Consider the following 19,822-nt stretch of genomic DNA (forward strand, 5'->3'; position numbering starts at 1 on the left):
TGCATGCATAAAGCCCCCTTCCTATGCCAGAGCCCATCTCCAAAGGCAGGAGGGGACACAGACTACAGAGGGCTTCGATAGGCCGGTGGCCCATCCAGGGAAAGAGGAAGGAGCCCACATCCCTCTGTCCAGAACACTCCTCAGGACAGCTCACAAACGTGATGACCCCAACTGGAAGGGCCAGAAGTGGCCCCAGGCAGATGCTTCTTTAATCAGTGTGCCCTGAGCTTCTTCCGTGAAGGTTCAAGAAGCAAAGGACATGGCTTCCAGGCCACATAGAGAGAACATTGAATCCCACCAGACGGGTGGTTCACTGCGGTCAGTGCACAGTGGTAGTAACTGCATTGGACCAAAGTTAAAATGAAGCTAAAAAGGGAAAGCAAAGCAAAGGGCTGAAGCCATAGCACAGCGGGGAGGTGTTTGCCTTGCACGTGGCCAACCTGGGTTCGATCCTTGGCATTCCATAGGGTCCCCCGAGTGCTCCAGGAATAATTTGAGGGGCCAAAGAGACAGCATAACAGTAAGGCATTTGCTTTGCATGCAGCCGACCTAGGACAGACCCCGTTTGATTCTTGGCATCCCATATGGTCCCCTGAGCTTGCTAGGAGTGATTTCTGAGCACGGAACCACGACTAACCCGTGAGCATAGTGGGGTGTAGCCAAAAACCAATCAATCAATCAATAAACTGCTAAAACAGAAAGGAATAATTTGAGGGCAGAGCCAAGAGGAACAAACCCCTGAGCACCACTGGGTGTGGCCCAAAACCCAGAGAGAGGGGGGGATTCTATCCTGGGGGCACAGGAAACTGAGTCAGCTTGATGGGGGGGCACAGACTTTGTGGGCTGGGGGTCCGACTTCGATCCAGGAACCACTCCCAAGCATGAAGCCCAGAGTAGCCCCTGAGCACCACTGTGAGTGTGACCCAAAAAAACCAGGAGCAGAGATGAGTCAACGTGTAAAGGCGGCTGGGAAGAACCAGCAGAACAGAGTGTCCTGAGCCACACACAGTGGCTCAGCAGGTCCCCGTGGGCACTGAGAGGGGCCAGCTGGGAGGTGCTGGGGGGGCTGCATTCAGGTCCAGAGGCACCCCTGAGGGAACATTTCGTGTGGACACTTTGTTCCCTGCACCCAGGTCCCACCTTCCATCCCTAAGACGGAACGAAACAGGGGGCCAGGAGAACACAGGGGGGTGAGGTCCCCTCTCTCCTTCCTTCTTGCCCCCTCACGGTGTCCGTGGCCCTTTTCTCATCTGCAGGGGCCCTCACCAACCCCTCAGACCTATTTAGGATGAGGGTCTCCATGGCTGTGGAGGAGGGTTGGAAAGGGAGCAGACAGCTGGGTATAGCCCAGGACTGGGAACTCGGGACTTCCTTCACCCCAGGCTAAATCTGTGTCCCACACAGCATCACCCTGAGTTGGACTGTGTCTCCTACCAGCACATCCCCTGGGCCACAGAGGCGGGGATGGCCCTCTGGGGGGGTGGTCTGGCAGAGGCAGCTGTGTGGGAGAGAAGATTTTGGAGAGCAAGATATTAGAGATATTATATTAGAGAGCAAGATATTAACTGGCCTGTTTGTTCCCCATCACTGAGCATCTGGGGAGATAAGGGCCACACGCCCAGCTTCATAGCCAGGTTCAGGGAAACATCCTTGGAGGTTTGGCCAGTTTTGTCCCCGAGAAACCATCACCACGAGCGGCAGGTTTCTCGTCTCTGGGTCCCCGCGGCCGGTCGGCCAGCTGAGGGCTGGGCAGGGAAGGGAGTTATTGCCATCCTTGGTCAGGCCTGGCTGCCAGGCCTCACCAGCTCGTGAATTATCCCTGACAGACTGTTTGGGACACAGCCCAGCCGCTGTTCATCCGCCTCCATTGATATTTGTCTGCAGATAAGTTTTATAGCCGTGGTTCACAAGTGCGTCAGAAGGACAAGCTTCTTCCTTCGGGCCTTGCCAAGGACAGCTTGCGCCCAAAATGGCCCGGCCGGGCAGCACCAAAACTGGGGCCCCTCCCTGCCACTCAGGACCACCACCCTGGCTTCCTGGCTCAGACCCGGCCCAAGCGAGCCATCTCAGGGTGAGAAACAAGCCCCATCTGGGGGTTTGGGATGGATGTGAAATTGGGTTTCTGGGAGACCATGGCCATGGCCTAGTTCAACACCTCGGAAAAGTGCATGTAGGAAAAGTGATAGATTGCACCGCCGTCTTTGAAGAGCAGCACTGGACCACCAGAGCAGTGGGCTGGGATTGGGCTCCTGGGCTTCTAGAAAGTACCAGCCACAGTGAGGCAGGACCTGGGACCGCTGACGTAGGCTCAGCTTCTGTGGCTGTCCATTAGAGCTTTTGGTCACTCTGAGTCCCCTCAAAAGAGGCCCTGAAAATGGGACTTGGCCTCTGGTTTTCCAGGGAGCACGGGAAACTCTTCCTGGTGTGGCTCTGGTGTTCTTTGCAGGAAAGGGCCGGAATCTGATTCGAAATGTAGGTTCCTTCGCTGGCTTTTCCTTTTTTCCTTTTCCTCACCCCAACTCTAGGCTGCCTGGAGGTTTCCACGGCTATTTTTACCGACCGCTGGCGGGGGAGAGGGGCGTGCAGGAATATATATATAAGTACAGCTAAAAATACTAAAACTCATCTTGTGAAATCACATCAGTGGATATAAATAAGTAAGCAGGAGCCAGACCGGTGACAGCGGCCCCTCCCAGGGGCCTCAGACCACGGGCTGGGCCGCTCAGGCTGACTCAGGAAGGTGTTCGGATCAGAGATAGCACTATAAGGCCCTCGCCTTATAGTGAGGCCAACCTGGGTTCAGTCCCCATCACCTTACATTGGCCCTAGCAGTAATCCCTGAGTTCAGAGCCAGAGTAAACCCTGAGCATGTTTGAGTGTGGCCCAAAACAAAGCAAAACAAAAACTTTAATTGTCGTGGGGACAGGGGCGATGGCACAGCAAGGACTGTGTTTGCCTTGTACACAGCTGACCTGGATTTGATCCCCAGCATCCCAAGCCCACCAGGACTGATTCCTGAGTGCAGCGCCAAGAGTAAGCCCTGAGGATCGCCATGTGTATGCCCCTCAAAACATATAATAATCAAATTTATTTTGAAAGCGCTCCTTGGGAACCAAATGCATTTCACAAACAAAATCTTAGTATTCCTGTCACTCCTATCAGCAGTCAGGGCCTGTCGGGACATTGTTGTCTGGAGGTCAGCCCAGCTCTCCGATTCTCAGTTCCCTGCCGGGGTCCCCCCACGCTGGTCTCAGAGTCCGGGGTGCTGGTTCTGACCACCAGGCCCCTCCCCATGGGATGCTCCCAGTGTGGATGAGCCTGGGGGAAGGACTGTCTCAGCTTCTTCTTCCTCCGTGGAGTTCAGGCAGTGGGGGAAGGAGGCTGCAGCTCCCGAGAACCCATCGATGGGGGCCCAGAGGGTTTGATGGGCCTCCTAGTGTCCTCCGAGCCCCCCTAATTTAGATGATGCTTTCTGGCTTCCAAGGCTCCATCACTCAGAAATGCTCCCAGTGCCCCGAGGCCGTGACTGTTCTCCAGCAGGGCATCCTGAAATCACACAGTGGGGGTGGGGGGGGAGCTTGGCCAGAGACCCTGCTGAAGACCGGGTCCCTCTGATGCTTCTTCTGGGTTCTCGATTCACCCCGTGTCAGGGGCTGCCTTCCTGGCAGCAGCTAAGTGGGGGCCTTGCCCTGCTCTGGGGGGGACACATTTTCCATTTCCACCCCCAGAAGCAGGTCTGAGAGGACCGAGACTGCGGGCTCCACATGAGGACAAGAACAAAAATTTGTGTTGAGTGCCAGAGAGATAGTCCAATGGGCAGGGCATACACACGAGGACCCTAGTTCAATCCCTGGCACCACATAGGCTCCCTCAAGTGTTATCAAGGAGTAGTTCTTAAGTGACAGAGCCAGGAGGGAGTCCTGAGCACCACGGGCTGGGCCCCCACCACCCCCAAAAAAGGCCAAGAATTGAGTGTCCTTGAGCCCTGTCCCCATCATTCTGGGGGCTGCACCCTGAGTCTGGCGGGTTGCGGGCATCTCCCACTGGGCTCACCTGCCACCAGTTTCCAGCCTGAGGCAGAGCCAGCCTCCATCCATCCACCTCTATCCAGCACCATCGCTAATTATTTAACACTACACTGGTCCAAACGGAACTTTGGGCCCCTGCCACCCCACAGTATCAAACGGAATCGAGCAGGGAGCTTTCGGGTGTGGGAACTCCTTCGTCCCTCCAGTGAGTGGTGGGAATGGGGAGCAAGGGACCCCATGGCTGACATGACGCTCCAATAAGGCAGGTCCCCGACCTGTAACTGATTGTATTCTGGGGGAATTCTGGTTCCACTTCCTGTGGGTGGGGGTTAGGGGAGACAGAACCACCCAGAGCAGAGTTGGGGCGTCTGTCCTTGCCCCCTCCCCTCAGCCCCAACCACATGTAGACAGCCCAGGAGCACTCGCCTTCCAATCCTTGCGCCCAGCGGGGCTGTCTCAGCACAAAATAGCGGCACAAATAAACTTCTATTAAAAGTAGAGAACAAGGCAGATGGAGTTCGGGGCGCCCAACGCCTCTTAACTGGAAACATCTGCAGGACTTCCTGGGGCTGCTGAGCCGGACAACGCCCGCCCCCGTGCTCACGCTCTTCCCAGCCCCTTTAGCAACAGGCAGCTCCGTCCAAACCGCCGTTGTTTCGCCAGTGACTGCTGATTTCTTTCCCATATGTGACCCCAGCGCTGGGGACTGTCCCCTGTGAGGAGGAGGTGGAGGTGGAGGTGGAGGAGGAGGAGGAAGAGGAGGAGGAGGAAGAGAAGGGGACACTGGGCACCCCTAGAGCCCCAGCCCCTCCAGTTCTAACTGGCCCCCAGGCGGTGCCCCCTGCACGCAGCGCAGCGTGGGACCTGAGATTCCAGTGCCCAGCGTCCAGCCCTGTGGGCCCCACCGCCGGCTGAGGAGCCTGGCCGAGACAATGGGGTTTTGTTTGCGTGTTCCCAGCCCCTGGGAACTAAAACAAACAAAGCGTTTTTCAAGCTTCTTCAAAGTTTCCATTTTGTTTCCGAGACGCGGACGCGTGCTGAGCTGTTCCTTCCCGCTGGCTCTGGGGGCACCGAGCACACAGCTGTTCCTTTCCTGTCGCCCACTGGGCGGGTCTGGGACACGCAGGAGTCTACCTGGCTCCGGGCATCTCTGGGAACCAGCTGCAGCTGGCAGTGAGGCCCCCGGGCTGCCGTGGCCAGTACAGTGTCCCTTCTTGAAGCCCCTTGGAAACTGCCCGACTCTGGGGGCTTGGGAAAATGACCTGCTTTGTGGCTCGCTCCATTTCTGCAGCACCGTGTCCACCCTGGCTGCTGTGACCACGTGGTCTCACTGCCATGGCGTGTGGTCTGATGGACATTGCTACATGATCTGGTGGCCGTGGACCCGTGGTCTGATGCCAGGGTCCCTTGGGCTGATGGCCATGGCCTTGTGGGTCGAGCAGCCATCGCCCCGTGGTCTGGCAGTCATAGCTGCGTGGTCTGGCCACTGTGGCTCCATGGTCTGACTGCCGTGGCCTTGTGGTCTGGTGGCTATAGCCCTGTGAACAGTCTACTGGAAAAAGTACTAAAGGACTCTGGGGACACTCACAGCCTGGGAAGTCACCAGCCACGGGGCCAGCGGGCAGCCTTGCCACCCGAGGACCACGAGAGGGTGGATCTCACACTAGCAGTAGGGAGGCTGGGGAGTCTTGAGGGGCCCATTTAAGGAGCCAGGAGAGAAATCCCCGAACAGACAGGGGGAGGCAGCCAAGTGTCCCCAAATGGGAGGGGCCATCTCCTGTTGCAGCCACATTGGGGGGTTCTGGGGAGACCAGGGCAGCCCCAAGCTTTCCTGAGAGTTGAGAGTGGGAGAAGATGTTGCTGAAGAGAACAGACATGCTCGTAAAATCCCAACGCAGGACCAGAACAATAGCACAGCAGGGAGGGTATTTGCCTTACATGTGGCCAACACGGGTTCAATTTCCAGCATCCCATATGACCCTGAGCCTGCCTCGAGTGATTTCTGAGCAGAGTCAGGAGTGACCCCTCAGTGCCATCAGATATGGCCCCAAAACCAATCATAATTAAAAAAAAAAAAAATCCCGGGCCCGGAGAGATAGCACAGCGGCGTTTGCCTTGCAAGCAGCCGATCCAGGACCAAAGGTGGTTGGTTCAAATCCCGGCGTCCCATATGGTCCCCCGTGCCTGCCAGGAGCTATTTCTGAGCAGACAGCCAGGAGTAACCCCTAAGCACTGCTGGGTGTGGCCCAAAAAAAAGAAAATAAATAAATAAATAAATAAATAAATAAATAAATAAATAAATAAATAAATAAAAGAATCCCAACACAGCAGTCTTTCCAAGGTTCCAGGGAGATATGGGTGAGAGGACTTTGTTCGTGGGCAACGGAGAGGCCTAAGGGGACAGGCACCAGGGTGGGGACACTGGGGCAGTTAGTGGTCATAGGTGTATCCGGAAGTACCCCCAGGTGGGGTTCCCAGCAAGGTTCCAGGTGGAGTTCCCAGCGAGGTTCCTTAGCCTGACCCTGCCCCCTTCCTGCTTCCTGTCTGGCTCCTTCTCCATCACTATGTCTTTCAAAGTGCCCATAACTTTCCTCGAAGCACTTCCCACTAAATCTGAGCTGGTATTTTTGGCCTGGTATGCCGGGTGTGCCCGGGGGTTCCCACTCCTACATCCTTCACCATCCCCCCACCATGTTTTCTCCCCAGGATGGTTCCTGTCCACCACAGCCTTGGGATGAAGGAAGATCCCTTCCTGCTAGGATACCAACCCAGTGCCCGCCGCACTAGTTAGGTGCCCATTGTCTACACTGCCACCTCGAGGCCAAGGGAGGGAGGAGAGACAGAGTCCCCAAGACCCCCCCGCCCTGGGCCCCACAGCCACACCCACTGCACAGGAAGCTGGGCCCCTGGGTGAGTGGAGGGTGCAGAGGTCCAGGAGAGAGCCCTCAAATCCAGGCTCACTCACACTCATTGCCACACGCTGTGTGCACTCATTCTCACACGCAGGCCCACGCTATCATGGCACACTTGTGTTCGCACACACATTCAGTCACAATCTCACTCATTCTCATACACTGATATTCTCATTCATTTGCACGCCCGCGAATTCTCACACCCATTCTTATCCTCGGGCACACGCTCAGGCTCATATACTTTTGTCACTCTCCTCGCACACTCACGGTGTCACATCATGCGCGATGGTTCTCACACTCACATGGTCATACTCTCTACTCCTCTCCCACTCACGCCGTCTCGCTCCCGTCCTCCTCACACGTGATCCTGGAGGCCACGTGTCCTGTGTCCTTGTATCCTCATGGACAAGGCCAGTGGAGTCTGGGAGTGATGAGGTCAGGGCCTCCAAGAAGGTTCTGGAGCCCTTTCCTGTGTCACAGGAACAGTCCGTGACTCAGCGCCCTGGAATGGGCGTCAATGTCCTCTGGTTCCTCCCGCCGGCCCTCGCCTTGTGTCCTTCCTTCCTTCCCTCCCCCCTGGTTCCAACTGCACAAGTGCTCCCTGGGGCTCTGTAAGGAGGGCCCCCATATTTGCCCGCTCAAGGCTCAGCTCCCGCAGTCCTGGCCTGACCCTGCTCCAGCTCACTTGTGAGGGCTGGCATGGCACTGGTCCCTGCCATCCCCTCTACCCTGATGTTGGTCCCCCTCTCGTCAGAAGGTGCCCAGGCCCCTCCATGTTCACCTTGCCAGTGTCTGTGCCTTGGCCTCAGAGTGGATCCCCTGTGCCTGACTCAGCCGTCAGGTCCTCCCCACCCAACCCAGGCCCACATGCGCAGGGCTGAAGGGGGGTTCGGGGAGTGGCACCCTTGGGCCCCGGAGCAGCTGCTGCCTCGTGTTCTCGAGTCCAGACTTGGCTTCACACAAGTGTGTGTTCCTCTGCACACTTGTGTAGCGCGTGGACACGTGTGCAAGATGACATCCAGCTATTAACCCAAAACAAAGGCTTCTTCCTTCCCCCATCTTTCTATTTCCCTTAAATTTCTCCTTTGAGATGTAAAAGCCCACCTGGATCACTTTACCTTACACCCAACTGATGGGTCTTATCTGGGAGAATAAAGAAAAGTCAGTTCTGGCTTTTAGAGGAGATAGAGCAGGGGACTCAAACTCACAGCCCGCGGGCCTTTTGCAGCCCTCCGCACAACATTTTGTGGCCCTGCCCTAGAGGAATCTTTTTTGTTCTGTTTTGTTTAAGTTGTTTGGGTCACACACCCCCAATGTTCAAGGTTTACTACTGACTTTGCACTCAAGGATCACCCCGACTTTGCCTCCTGCGGCCCCCAGGTAAATTGAGTTTGAGACCCCTGAGATAGAGAGATGTTGAGGCAAAAAGCAGCCTAACTTCATGGCTCTTTCCAAACTGGCTTGGCCTGTTAATTCTTTGCCCCTACCCTGTTTCTTCAGACCTATCCGCCTAAGGGCTGAGATACACAGCGTGCGAGGGGATCTCACGACTCGTGAATTTTTATTTCACAACGTGCGTGTGTGTGCATGTGGCCAGATCCATACCCCAGGAGAATGTGTCTCACACAGCTGATGGGTCAGCAGGGGCTGCAGAACCAGGGTGACGCGGCTCCCTGTGGGCAGAAATCGGCTCTTGGACACAGGCCGGGCCGCAGTGGCTTCTGCCCTCAAAACTTGCAGCAGAATCTCCCCCTTGGGGCCTCAGCTCCCCTTGACAAACGGGGCCTGCCCTGACCTCACTGGCAGATCACCAGGCCCTGCGGGACATCCAGGGGAGGTGGGGGAGGGAACTTGAGGGTGGGGCGTGGGTCCCTGAGCTGCCACCTAGTGTGGGAAGCGGGAACTGGCCGTGGTCTGTGTAAACGGCAATTGAGTGAAACAATTGAGTCAATAGTTTGTTTTTGTTTTGGGGGCCACACCCGGCAATGCTCAGGGGCTCAGGGGTCACTCCTGGCTCTGCACTTAAAGTACTCCTGGCAAGTTTGGGGGATCTGATGGGATGCTGGGGATCAAACCCAAGTCGGCCACGTGCAAGGCAAACACTCTCTCCACTGTGCTATTGTTCTGGCCCCCCATCGAGTGATTTTTAAACAATATTTAAACGGCGAAGTGTGAAAATCAAATCCTTCCTCAGCCACTTTCCCTCAGACTGTGCTGGCAACCCTGCCCTCTCCCTCACTTCCTTCCTGCGTTCCGCAAATGGCTTTATCTTCATCAGGGTGCCCTGTTCCCAGGCTCTCCCCTGCCATGGCCCTAGACATTCGCTGACTCTCACAGTGAGCTTTTACACAGGGCCCCATCAGCACATGCAGGTCCTCTGACGGGTACAGACCTGGGGGCACTGTCCCCTGAGTTCTGAGAGACGGTGGGCCTGGCATGGTGGAGAAAGGGAACAATTGGCCGCTTCAGGGTCACTAGCCCAAGGGACAGCATTCTGGGGTGCTTGGATAGTGCTCCCCAGAGTGGACCTGGGGGCCTGAGCCGGCTAAGGGCAGGAGGGTCCCCACATTTAGAGGAAGCTGCTTCTTGACGCAGTGGAAGGAAATACAGGATAATCTCCCCAGGAACGTGTTTTGCTCCTGGGTGTGAGGCTTCAGGGAAGCCCACCCAGAGGAGCAGAGGTGGCCAGGCAAGGCATACCAGTAGGGGGCGCAGCCGAGCTGCTCACCCAGCCCCGTGCCTGCATCCAGAAGCACGCCTGTCCATCTGGTACCAGGATGCAGGATGTAGGTGCCTAGGTGAGGTTTGATTCCTTGTCTGGAGCTCACCCTGAAAGCATCTCTGACCCGCCGGTCCAACGCACATTCCCAGGACTCCCAGGATTGCAATGCAACTCTGCCCCCCACTGTTCCCCCTTGGGCTGCACCATGACCTCTGGGGTGGCCTGTCCAGGTCTTCTGAGGATGGGCATGCCTTGAGACCTCAGACAGAGCCAAGCACTGCCTTGCTCCGGGACCTCATGCTAAGCCCCTTCCCCACAGGGTTTTGGGGGTTGGGGAAGGACGGAGCCCCGAAGATGAAAGCTGGGGTTGGAGCTGAGTTTTGGTGGCTATAACTGATGCCCTCAAGGCTGAGGGGCACCATTGCATGCTCTGCCCCTGGAACCAAGCTGTCTGCCTTGGTTTCCCCACTCTTGAGCCAAAAACTGGTTCTCAAAAAGTACCTGGGTACTGGGGCCCATGGGATAGAGCTTGAATGTGCCCCCAGACCTCAGGGTGCCCTCTCGGAAGTGTGGGTGAAGGAGGTGCATGCCAGACCCCGTCTACACCCCCTCCAGACTCCAAGGAGGCAGTGGGTTGACTGCGTGTCCCCCTGGGCAGACTCCAAGGTAGGGAGGGATGTGAGTGTAGGAAACAGGGTGGCAGGTGGCGCTGAGGCCCCTGGAGAAATGGTGAGGGAACAAGAGAGGACAGTGGCTCCGGCTTCAGAGGGTGCCGAAGGATGATATGGTCTATCTGGATGCACAGGGGGTCAAGACAGGGATTCCTGCTGGGTAGGACTGGACAATTTGGTTTCCCCCAGAAACCAAACTCTGCTCACCCCTAGCTCTGGTCACAGAGGCAGCCCCACTGGTAGAGGTGGGGTGAGTCTTGAGTCCTCCCCTGCAGGGTGGATAGACAGACACACAGACAGACACACAGACAGATGGACAGTGAATTCAAGCAGTGCCTTAAGCAGGACTGGCTCTTAGAAGGACAGCAGGGGCTGGCCGGAGTCTCAGGCTCCCGGGTTCCCAGAGTGACTGAGGTGGGGGGCAGCCTGGTGGGCTTTGTCCTGCTGGTCTGTCTGGGGCCTCAGACTCCAACAGACAGATACAGACCGAATCTCAGATGCTCCCTCTTGTGCCCCTAAAACATGGCTTTTCCCAGGTAGCAGGTAACATAAAGGAGCCTTCCCGGGACACCCCGAGGTCCTATGTCAGGGGAGGCACCCATGTGAGTCTCCCTGGAAGACGGGCGGTAAATGGACCATCATTGGCTCACTGCAGAGCCCACAGGCTCCACTGGGGAACTCCTGAACCGGGCAGCTCCTGGAACCAGGAACAGGGTGTTGGGGAATTCTGAAGATGCAGGAACTGCTGCAGACTTCCCCAGGCACCTATTTTTATTCTGCCCCCCTCCTGTGACAATGAGAGAAAGGAAGGGTTGGAAATAGCGTTTCCGAGGGGGACGGACGCCGATGGTGCCTGGAGGAAAGTCCTCCCATCTGCATCCGGCGGGTCCCCCAGGACCCTGCCCGGCATCCCCGGCCAGTCCCAGTCTATCTCCGGTGTTCAGTGCCCGGTGCGAAGCTCACATGGCGCATCTGGAGGGCACCGGTGTCTCGGCCCGGAGAAATGCCCCCTGTTGCCCTTCAGGAGAGCACAGTTGGGACGAGGCCGGAGCAGGCCTGGGGTTTCCCATGCTCTGGGGACTGAGCTGCCTGCCCTGTGTGCAGCCCTGGTCGGTTGTGGCACAGCAGGGTCCAAATGTCCCACCCATACTCCATGCCCAGAAAGGCATTTCCAGAGTGCAGGACGGAAGAAAGAGAAGAGGTGGACACAGGAGGGGCAGAGGGAGGACGTGGAGCTCAGGCTCACTCCCAGGCCGTCCCTCTGACCTCCTGTGTCCCACACTCAGTATCCTGTCCCTCGCAAGGTCCCTCCTGCGCCTCAATTCTGGGGCCAGATCTCTGACACGATGGTGGGGAGGGCACCTGCCTTGCATTCAGCCCACTCAGGTTCCATCCCAGCACACACCAGGGATCAGCCTGAGTACAGAGCCAGGAGTCAGCCCCAAATGCTGTAGACGTTACCAAAAGAAGAAAAAGGAAACAAAATCAAAATGTCTCCTTCCTTCTGGCTAATGACACGGAGCTCGGATTCCAGTGCTCGTGAACACCGTTGGGCTCTGTTCCCGGAGCATGGACATGGAGCATGTCCCAGCCATGGGCCAGCTCAGTGGGCTGAGGGGCCCTGCGTCCCCCAGACTCTGCCATCCTGCCTACAGTCACTGTCCTGTCTGTCTAGCCCCAAGGAGGCCTGTGATTTCTTCCCTTGCCCTGTGGCCTCCTCTTCCTTCATGTTAGATGAGAGAGTTGGGGGGCGGGGTTCTTAGGCCTGGATCATTCTAGAAGCCATGAAGGACCAGGGCCATAGCTCAGGCCCAGCCCGAATGGACCCCTGAGTACACTGGCAACAGCCCCATCACTGCCACGTATGGCCCCAAACACAGCCCTGGGTCAGTCCATCCCTCTGCGGGATTACCACTATCCTATCCTGCCCTCTCGTCCTGTTTCCTAGCAGCTGCTCCTGTGACTTTCTCCACAGGAAGTCACTGGGCGCTGCTTTCCGGGGAACTTCCAGGCAACCCTCCCTCATGCTGCGTGACTGAGTTTGCTCATAGGTTCACGTGGAAACTCTCTTTCCTGCAGGGCCAGCCGGGAACAGTGGGCACCCAGGGCTTCAACGGACCTCCAGGGCTGCAAGGCTTCCCGGGTCTGCAAGGCCAAAAAGGCGAGAAGGGCGAGCGCGGCCGACCCGGGATCATCGGACCCAAAGGCGAAGTGGTAGGACCAGACCGTGGGCTCCCCACAGACTGACGGACGGACGGACAGACGGACGGACAGACTACTGGGGCTGCTGGGCGCAGGCTCTGGGCGCCTGCTCACAACTCCTTCTCTGCAGGGTGGCAGAGGCGTTGCAGGCTTCCCAGGGGCTGACGGGATACCCGTAAGTACCATCCTCAGGCCTAAAGGGACACCCGAGCTCATCCCCCATGTTGTGTAGACACAGCCTGTGGCCGCTCCTTTTGTCCTCTCGGAATCCGATGCTGGACAAGCCGCTTCCTTTGCAAACCTTTCTCCCAGAACTTGGCCGCAGCGTGAGGCTGCTTTGCCCAGACCCAGCCTGATTTGGGGGAGGAAACTGGCTTGTTCCTCGGTGAGATAAAAGCCAGGCTGGAGGTCTCAGTTCAATCGAGGGGGACTCTCCGAGCCCCCTCTCTGCCCCCTTTACCACCGGGCTCCCCAGCATCTGCACAGCTGCTCAAATTCTAGGCAGAACTAACTGCAGAGACAAAAGGGAAGAGGCCTGTGAGTGCCTGAGCACAGGCGCACGGGCTGTTTTCCTAACCTCGTCGCCTTTCCTCCTTCTGCCATAAAACAATAAATCACTCGGCCTCCGCGGCAGCGTTCCCAGAGCCACTTCCTGTCTGGCCGGGAGCGTCCATCTGTCGGTCTGTCCGCTGCAGGACCCCCCACACAGCACACACACACACATGCCCGAGCCTGCACCCCTGTTGTCTCTCCCCGTGCTAGCACAGGCTTGTGTGTCTACATGTGTGTTTGTGTGTATATGTTAAAGTCCATGTGCTCGTGGGATCATGTGTGTTTATGTCACACACTTCCATGCATGAGTGTGCACTGCAGATACGTGTGCGCATGCTTGCCTGCGAGCACTCGTGCCCACACACGGGGTGAGGGGTCCCTGGGCTACACCGGGACAGGCACGAAGGGCTTAGTGGGAAGCAGCCCCGGATTCGGGCTTTTCTTCAGCACTTTCGCTCCACCTCCAAGTGGCTGCGATTGTGGCAGAAGGAGGCGCCTGCCTGAGACGGGAGGCCTGGGTGGCCCCGGCCGTCTGGACGCACACACAGCCCAGCACCTGGCTCTGAACGGAGGAGGAAGCAGCGAGCACATTTCCCAGCACGGGGCAGGTGGAGGGGACAGGCCATGAGGATCCTGACACGGCAGCGGGAACACTGGGAACAGACAGGCTGTAGGGATCCTGACCGTGCTAGCGGGAGCACAGAGAGCAGACAGGCCGTGAGATTCCAGACATGACCAGTATCTCCTGCAGAGGCTTCAGGCCTCAGACCCAGTCTGTCCCGTTGGCCTCATGCTGGACAATGCTATTCTGGTATCGTCACCCCAACCTCGCCTCCCCCGGAAGTCACCACAGCAGGCAGCAGCCCCGAACCCAAGGTCCTATGAAGCAGAGACCCCAGGACACATGAGCTGTGCCCTGTGACCTGAGAACACCTTGGGACTTGTGTGCCAGGCCCCAAGTTGAGAAGGAAACCTCAGGCTCCAAAACCAGGACCTGGAGAGACGTGGGTCTGGAAGCAAGCACCTATGCAGGAAATAATCCACGTAGTGAAAGGGGGTCAAAACGGGTTCAGGAATTCCAACACGCAAGCCTTCCGGTCCTAAGAGGAAGGTAGCTTAGTGGGAAAGAGCCGAGACTTAATGCCAAGCTTTCCCAAGACCCGGGCTTTTTATTAGCAGACCATACCCTAGAGTGGAGAATGAACACTGAGTAAGGTGGAACCCAGTAACCCAGCAACTGGTCCCTCCTCGGCTGGCATGAGCCTGGGGAGTAGGCCAAAGCCACCGGGTTGTGCCAGCGACACTTGAGAGCATAGGTCCGACCCAGCAGCCTCCGGGAGAGCAAGAGACAGAGGCCAAATCCAAATACTAGGTGTGTGCAGAAAGAGCCATCCCCAAGAGTGGAGCCAAGGTTGGCCGTGTTCTCCTTTGCCCCGGTGCCTAGGGCGCCCTTTTCTGCCCGGGACAGTTAACCAGGGACCTACACAGTTGGCCCCGTGGCTGCTGGGAGAAGGTGCCAGCTCTGTCAAGAACTTTCTAGAGGGGCCGGCACGGTGGCGCTAGAGGTAAGGTGCCTGCCTTGCCAGCCCTAGCCTAGGACAGACCATGGTTTGATCCCCGGCGTCCCATATGGTCCCCCAAGCCAGGAGCGACTTCTGAGCTCGTAGCCAGGAGTAACCCCCGAGCGTCACCCGGGTGACCCAAACACAAAAACAAAAAAAGAACTTTCTAGAGCATTCTGTCTACTTGGACCTGCCACCCTGACAAGGGGATATCCACATCCTGGCAGTCACCCTCCCTCCCTACACACACACACACACACACACCCCTCCCTCTCTGTTGCTTCCCCTCCTCGTTGGGCTCCACATTCACTAAATCTCTCTCTCCCACAGGGACACCCAGGACAGGGCGGCCCCCGAGGGAGACCCGGCTTTGACGGCTGTAATGGCACCCGAGGAGATGCAGGCCAGCAGGGACCACCTGGCTCCGGGGGATTCCCTGGCCAACCCGTGAGTAAACGTGCTCTGGGCTGGGCTGGGCTGGGCTGGGCATAGACTCCGGGACCCTGGGGCCCCAGGTCACAGGGAGGGGCCTTCTGGGTCCCTCTCACCAACGAGGGGGTTTTACATCAAGAATTCAGGACTTGGGGCCGGCGTGGTGGCGCTAGAGGTAAGGTGTCTGCCTTGCCAGCGCTAGTGTAGGATGGACCACGGTTCGATCCCCCGGTGTCCCATATGGTCCCCCAAGCCAGGAGTGACTTCTGAGCACGTAGCCAGGAGTAATCCCTGAGCATCACTGGGTGTGGCCCAAAAAACAAATTCTTTGGGGCCGGGAAGGTGGCGCTAGAGGTAAGGTGTCTGCCTTGCCAGTGCTAGCCTAGGGTGGACTGCGGTTCGATCCCCGGCGTCCCATAGGGTCCCCCAAGCCAGGAGCGACTTCTGAGCACGTAGCCAGGAGTAACCCCTGAGTGTTAAGGGGTGTGGCCCAAAAACAAAAACAAAAAAACAAAAAGAATGTGATACCAGCCGGAGAGATAGCATGGAGGTAAGGCAGTGCGATTTCTGAGCGTAGAGCCAGGAGGAACCCCTGAGCGTCACCGGGTGTGGCCCAAAAAAAAAAAAAAAATGAATTCAGGACTCTGGGGCCAGAGAGATAGCACAACAGTAGAGCATTTGCCTTGCATGCTGCCAACCCAGGACGGACCCTGGTTCGATCCCCAGCATCCCATGTGGTCCCCCGAGCCTGTCAGGAGTGATTTCTTTTTCTTTTCTTTTTTCTATTTTTCTTTTTTTTTTGTACAAAAATCACATATTATGCCCCCCCCCACAAAATTGGGTGGCTGTATTACAGAAATGAAGGGAAAACAGATTAAAGGCATGAAAAGAAAATATTCAGCACATACAGTGAAATATAACAATGTTAAGAATTCAGGGTTCTGGGGCCGGAGAGGTGGCGCTCGAGGTAAGGCAACTGCCTTGCAAGTGCTAGGTTAGGACGGACCTCGGTGAGATCACCGTTTCATATGGTTCCCCCCTCCCCCAGCCAGGAGCGACTTCTGAGTACATAACCAGGAGTAACCCCTGAGCATCAACAAGTGTGCCTCCCCCGCAAAAAAAAAAAAAAAAAAAGAATTCAGGTGTTCTGTCGAATAATTACCAGCAGAGCGTGATAAAAATATTTCCACCTGGATCTTTTAAATTTCAAAATGATCTCAATAAAGACCTGAGGTGACCACAGTATGAACCAGAATTCTACTTTTCTTCTAAGACCCCAGTGGGAAAAAGTATTTGGAATGCCTTTCCTTTGGAAAAGACTGATAGAAAAATCGGGAAAACCCTAGCCATTGTCAAAAGGCACTGGGGTCTTTCTGGAGGCAAATACGTTGCAACTAGACTCCAGTTGGAAGGAACAAGCTCATTTCCAATCCAAGAGTCCAGAAATAACTATCAAGAAATAAGGTCTCCTTGGTACAGTGCTCTCGTGGTGACCACGGCCATCTCTGTGGGTGGCAGCAACTGAGGGTTTGAAAGGCAAATCTTAACTGTGGTTTTATTTTTTGCTTTCTGATAAAGAGGGAAAAAGTTATCAGATGTGGGCCCGGAGAGATAGCACAGCGGCGTTTGCCTTGCAAATGGCAGATCCAGGACCAAAGGTGGTTGGTTCGAATCCCGGTGTCCCATAGGGTCCCCCGTGCCTGCCAGGAGCTATTTCTGAGCAGACAGCCAGGAGTAACCCCTGAGCAATGCCGGGTGTGACCCAAAAACCAAAAAAAAAAAAAAGTTATCAGATGTTTGTTTTAAAAACACCTTTTCTATGTAAAGCTTTGTAATTTTTAGTATATAGAAAAGAGATTCAAAGGATGTTCCACCCTGCATTCTAAATAACTCAGCTAACACTTGAGAATGTGAAGAGCTGCCTTGGAAATAGAGTTCACCAAAAATGCCTTTTACCCATCTGCAGGAAGACAGAAGTAGAGGGAAGGACAAGGAGAGGAAACAGACTACTCCCAAGTCATTCATTCAGCAGTAGGGGTAGAAATGGGCTCAAGTTACGGCATTTTAGTGGCTCTTCCTTTGGGATAGCATTCTACTCTCCCAGCCTGAGCAACCCTCCTTGGTATCCCCAATATCACCGTGACAACTCTATGAGAGATGTAATGTGAGATCTCAGGGAAAGGGCCAGGCACAAGTTGTTGACCCTGCCCCACTTCTCCAGGAGTGATTTCTGAGCACTGCCAGGTGTGGCCCGAAAACAAAAACAAAACAAACAAAAGAATTCAGGGCTCGGACGATCTCATTTTCCCTCAGCCATGAAAGCTGGGCTCTGCTGCTGTGTGTCCTAACTCCCTGCCACCCACCTGATGCACAGAGGGGTGTCACTCTCCTGCCTGCTGGGCCCCTCTAGGTCCTGTTCTCTGAAGGTCCCAGCAGAACTGGCCCTTCTGCTCCATCCCAGGGCCCCTTTTGCTTTAGCGTCTTGGAGCGAACTTGGAGATCAGCCTGGTCCTCTGTAGCCACCTTCCTGCCACCAATCCAGCTCACCCCCACTGTCCTGTTCTTCGAAGAAATGGGAGAGCACCGCAGAGAGGGCACTGGCCTTGCACGTGGTTGACCCAGATTCAATTTCCGGCATCCCCTATAGTCCCTAGAACACTCAGGAGTGATTCCTAAGTGAAAAGCCAGGAATAATCCCCAAATATTGCCAGGAGTAATTCCTGAGTGCAGAGCAAGGAGTAGCCCCTGAGCACCACCGGGTATAACCCACCTTAGAAAAATGAAAATAGGAAACTTGTCTTTTAAATGCATTGACACAGAGTTGTGCACCACCGGTGACTCACACTTGGTTCTGACCTTTTTGTTTTGTTCTTGGAACACACCTGGCAATGCTCAGGGGTTACTCCGAGCTCTGAGCTCAGGAATTACTCCTGGCAGGCTCAGAGGACCATATGGGATGCCTAAGATAGAACCTGGTTGAGCTCATGCAAGGCAAATGCCCTGCCCGCTGTGCCATCGCTCTGGCCCCAGAGGGGTCTTAACTACCACAAATTGCAGTACCAGCATCACTGTGTAAAAAAACATCTGTGGGCCCAGAGAGATAGCACAGCGGCGTTTGCCTTGCAAGCAGCCGATCCAGGACCAAAGGTGGTTGGTTCGAATCCCGGTGTCCCATAGGGTCCCCCGTGCCTGCCAGGAGCTATTTCTGAGCAGACAGCCAGGAGTCACCCCTGAGCACCGCCGGGTGTGACCCAAAAACCAAAAAAAAAAAAAAGCATCTGTAAACTGGGAGCATTTGCTTGTGTGTGGCACCCAACCTTGCAAGCCGGGGTCCCCACCCCAGCCGAGCTCCTACCCCAGCCCAGCCCAGCCCAGAGATTCAGCGAGCTCGCTCTCAGCCTCTCCGTGGAGAATGCCCTGCACCCACTTAATGTCTTGGCTGTGCTGGGGAATGTGGGTGCAGGTGGCAGAGGCAGCAGGGGTGGGATGGGAGGAGTGTTCAGGTTCGCTCAGGGCTGTGTCTCTCCAAACCCCCGTGCCTGGGTGCAGCTGCAGCCCCCACAAATACACGCATCAGGGGTCTCCCTGCAAGGGCACACGCAGCACGGCCTCTGCTGAGCCCTGGTGGCAGGACATGGCTTGAGACCCAGGAAGAACATTATCCCTTTGCACAGCCAGGATGCGCCAGCGCGAGCGGATGGCAGGGACCTTGGGGACCTGGGAAGGTGCCGCAGGGTAACTGGTGCCTTCCCTGTCTCTCCCCTCTCTGTCCACCCAGGGACCCCAAGGACCGAAAGGGCAGAAAGGCGAGCCTTATGCACTGTCCCCCCGAGAACGTGACCTCTACAGGGTGAGTGGCCACGTGGGAGGGGGCAGGGAGGCCGGCATCAGCACCCAAGAAGGAAGCGGTGATCTGAGAGATGGCTGATGGGCGAGAGGACACATGGGGGTGGGGGGGAGCAGGGACTAGGCGGGCTCATGGCCAAGCACAGCACGCTGCATGCCTCATCTGTTCGCTGCACCCTCTGTCCTGTGAGCAGAGGTATTTGTGTGCCCCTTTCCAAGTCCCCTGTACACCCCTTCCCAAGTCCGGTGTGTGCCTCTCCGAGCCTCGTAGAGACCGTGGCTGGGTTAAGGCCACAGCAACTCATCTGTGTCTCCCCCTACCCCTGTTCAGGGCGAACCCGGTGAACCAGGACTGGTCGGCTTCCAGGTGAGTTTCCCCACTCTAAACCCCCAGACCCCACCTGCACACCAGCCCCCCTCACCACCTCTCTTGCCATTCTAGGGTCCCCCTGGCCGCCCGGGGTTCATGGGGCCAATGGGGCCAGTCGGAGCTCCAGGGAGACCGGTGAGTGTCGTGCCTGCCCCTCGGACTAGACCTGGCAGCCACATCTGCCTGGGACAGAGCCCAGACACGGGGTGGCCCTGTGATCCTGAGGCGGTGGGGGCAGAGAGGAACCTTTGGGATAATGGGCACCCTCTCAAGACTATGAGGATCCCCAGGGAAAAAGGGGACACCCCCCAGGGCAGTGGAAACACACATGGGGCCCCAGCACTGAAGTGACGCCTGGACTGAGACCAATGCCTGACAGCCCCATGGGGATGGCTCTCCCGGAATTCTAGCAAGTGCCACCAGCAGGGCAAGAGCACAGGTGTCACATGCTTTGTTTTCCTGCAGGGCCCACCTGGACCTCCTGGACCCAAAGGGGAGCAGGTAAAGGGGAAGGGAGGTTGGGGT

The 19,822-nt window shown here is 56.5% G+C and overlaps 1 protein-coding gene across 2 annotated transcripts in view; it reads left to right on the forward strand.

The window, feature by feature from the left end:
• COL4A2 (collagen type IV alpha 2 chain) overlaps positions 1–19,822 on the forward strand; it is an 81,098-nt gene that overhangs the window by 38,213 nt on the left and 23,063 nt on the right. For both annotated transcript variants that reach the window (XM_049778090.1, XM_049778091.1), the window contains exons 4-10: positions 12,413–12,547; positions 12,666–12,710; positions 14,980–15,096; positions 18,860–18,931; positions 19,259–19,294; positions 19,370–19,432; positions 19,763–19,798. In XM_049778090.1, coding sequence (XP_049634047.1) covers positions 12,413–12,547; positions 12,666–12,710; positions 14,980–15,096; positions 18,860–18,931; positions 19,259–19,294; positions 19,370–19,432; positions 19,763–19,798 — 504 coding nt within the window. The remainder of the gene's footprint in view (positions 1–12,412; positions 12,548–12,665; positions 12,711–14,979; positions 15,097–18,859; positions 18,932–19,258; positions 19,295–19,369; positions 19,433–19,762; positions 19,799–19,822) is intronic.

The sequence above is a fragment of the Suncus etruscus genome, chromosome 8 (genome assembly GCF_024139225.1).
Source record: "Suncus etruscus isolate mSunEtr1 chromosome 8, mSunEtr1.pri.cur, whole genome shotgun sequence".
In the NCBI taxonomy this organism is placed as follows: Eukaryota; Metazoa; Chordata; class Mammalia; order Eulipotyphla; family Soricidae; genus Suncus; species Suncus etruscus.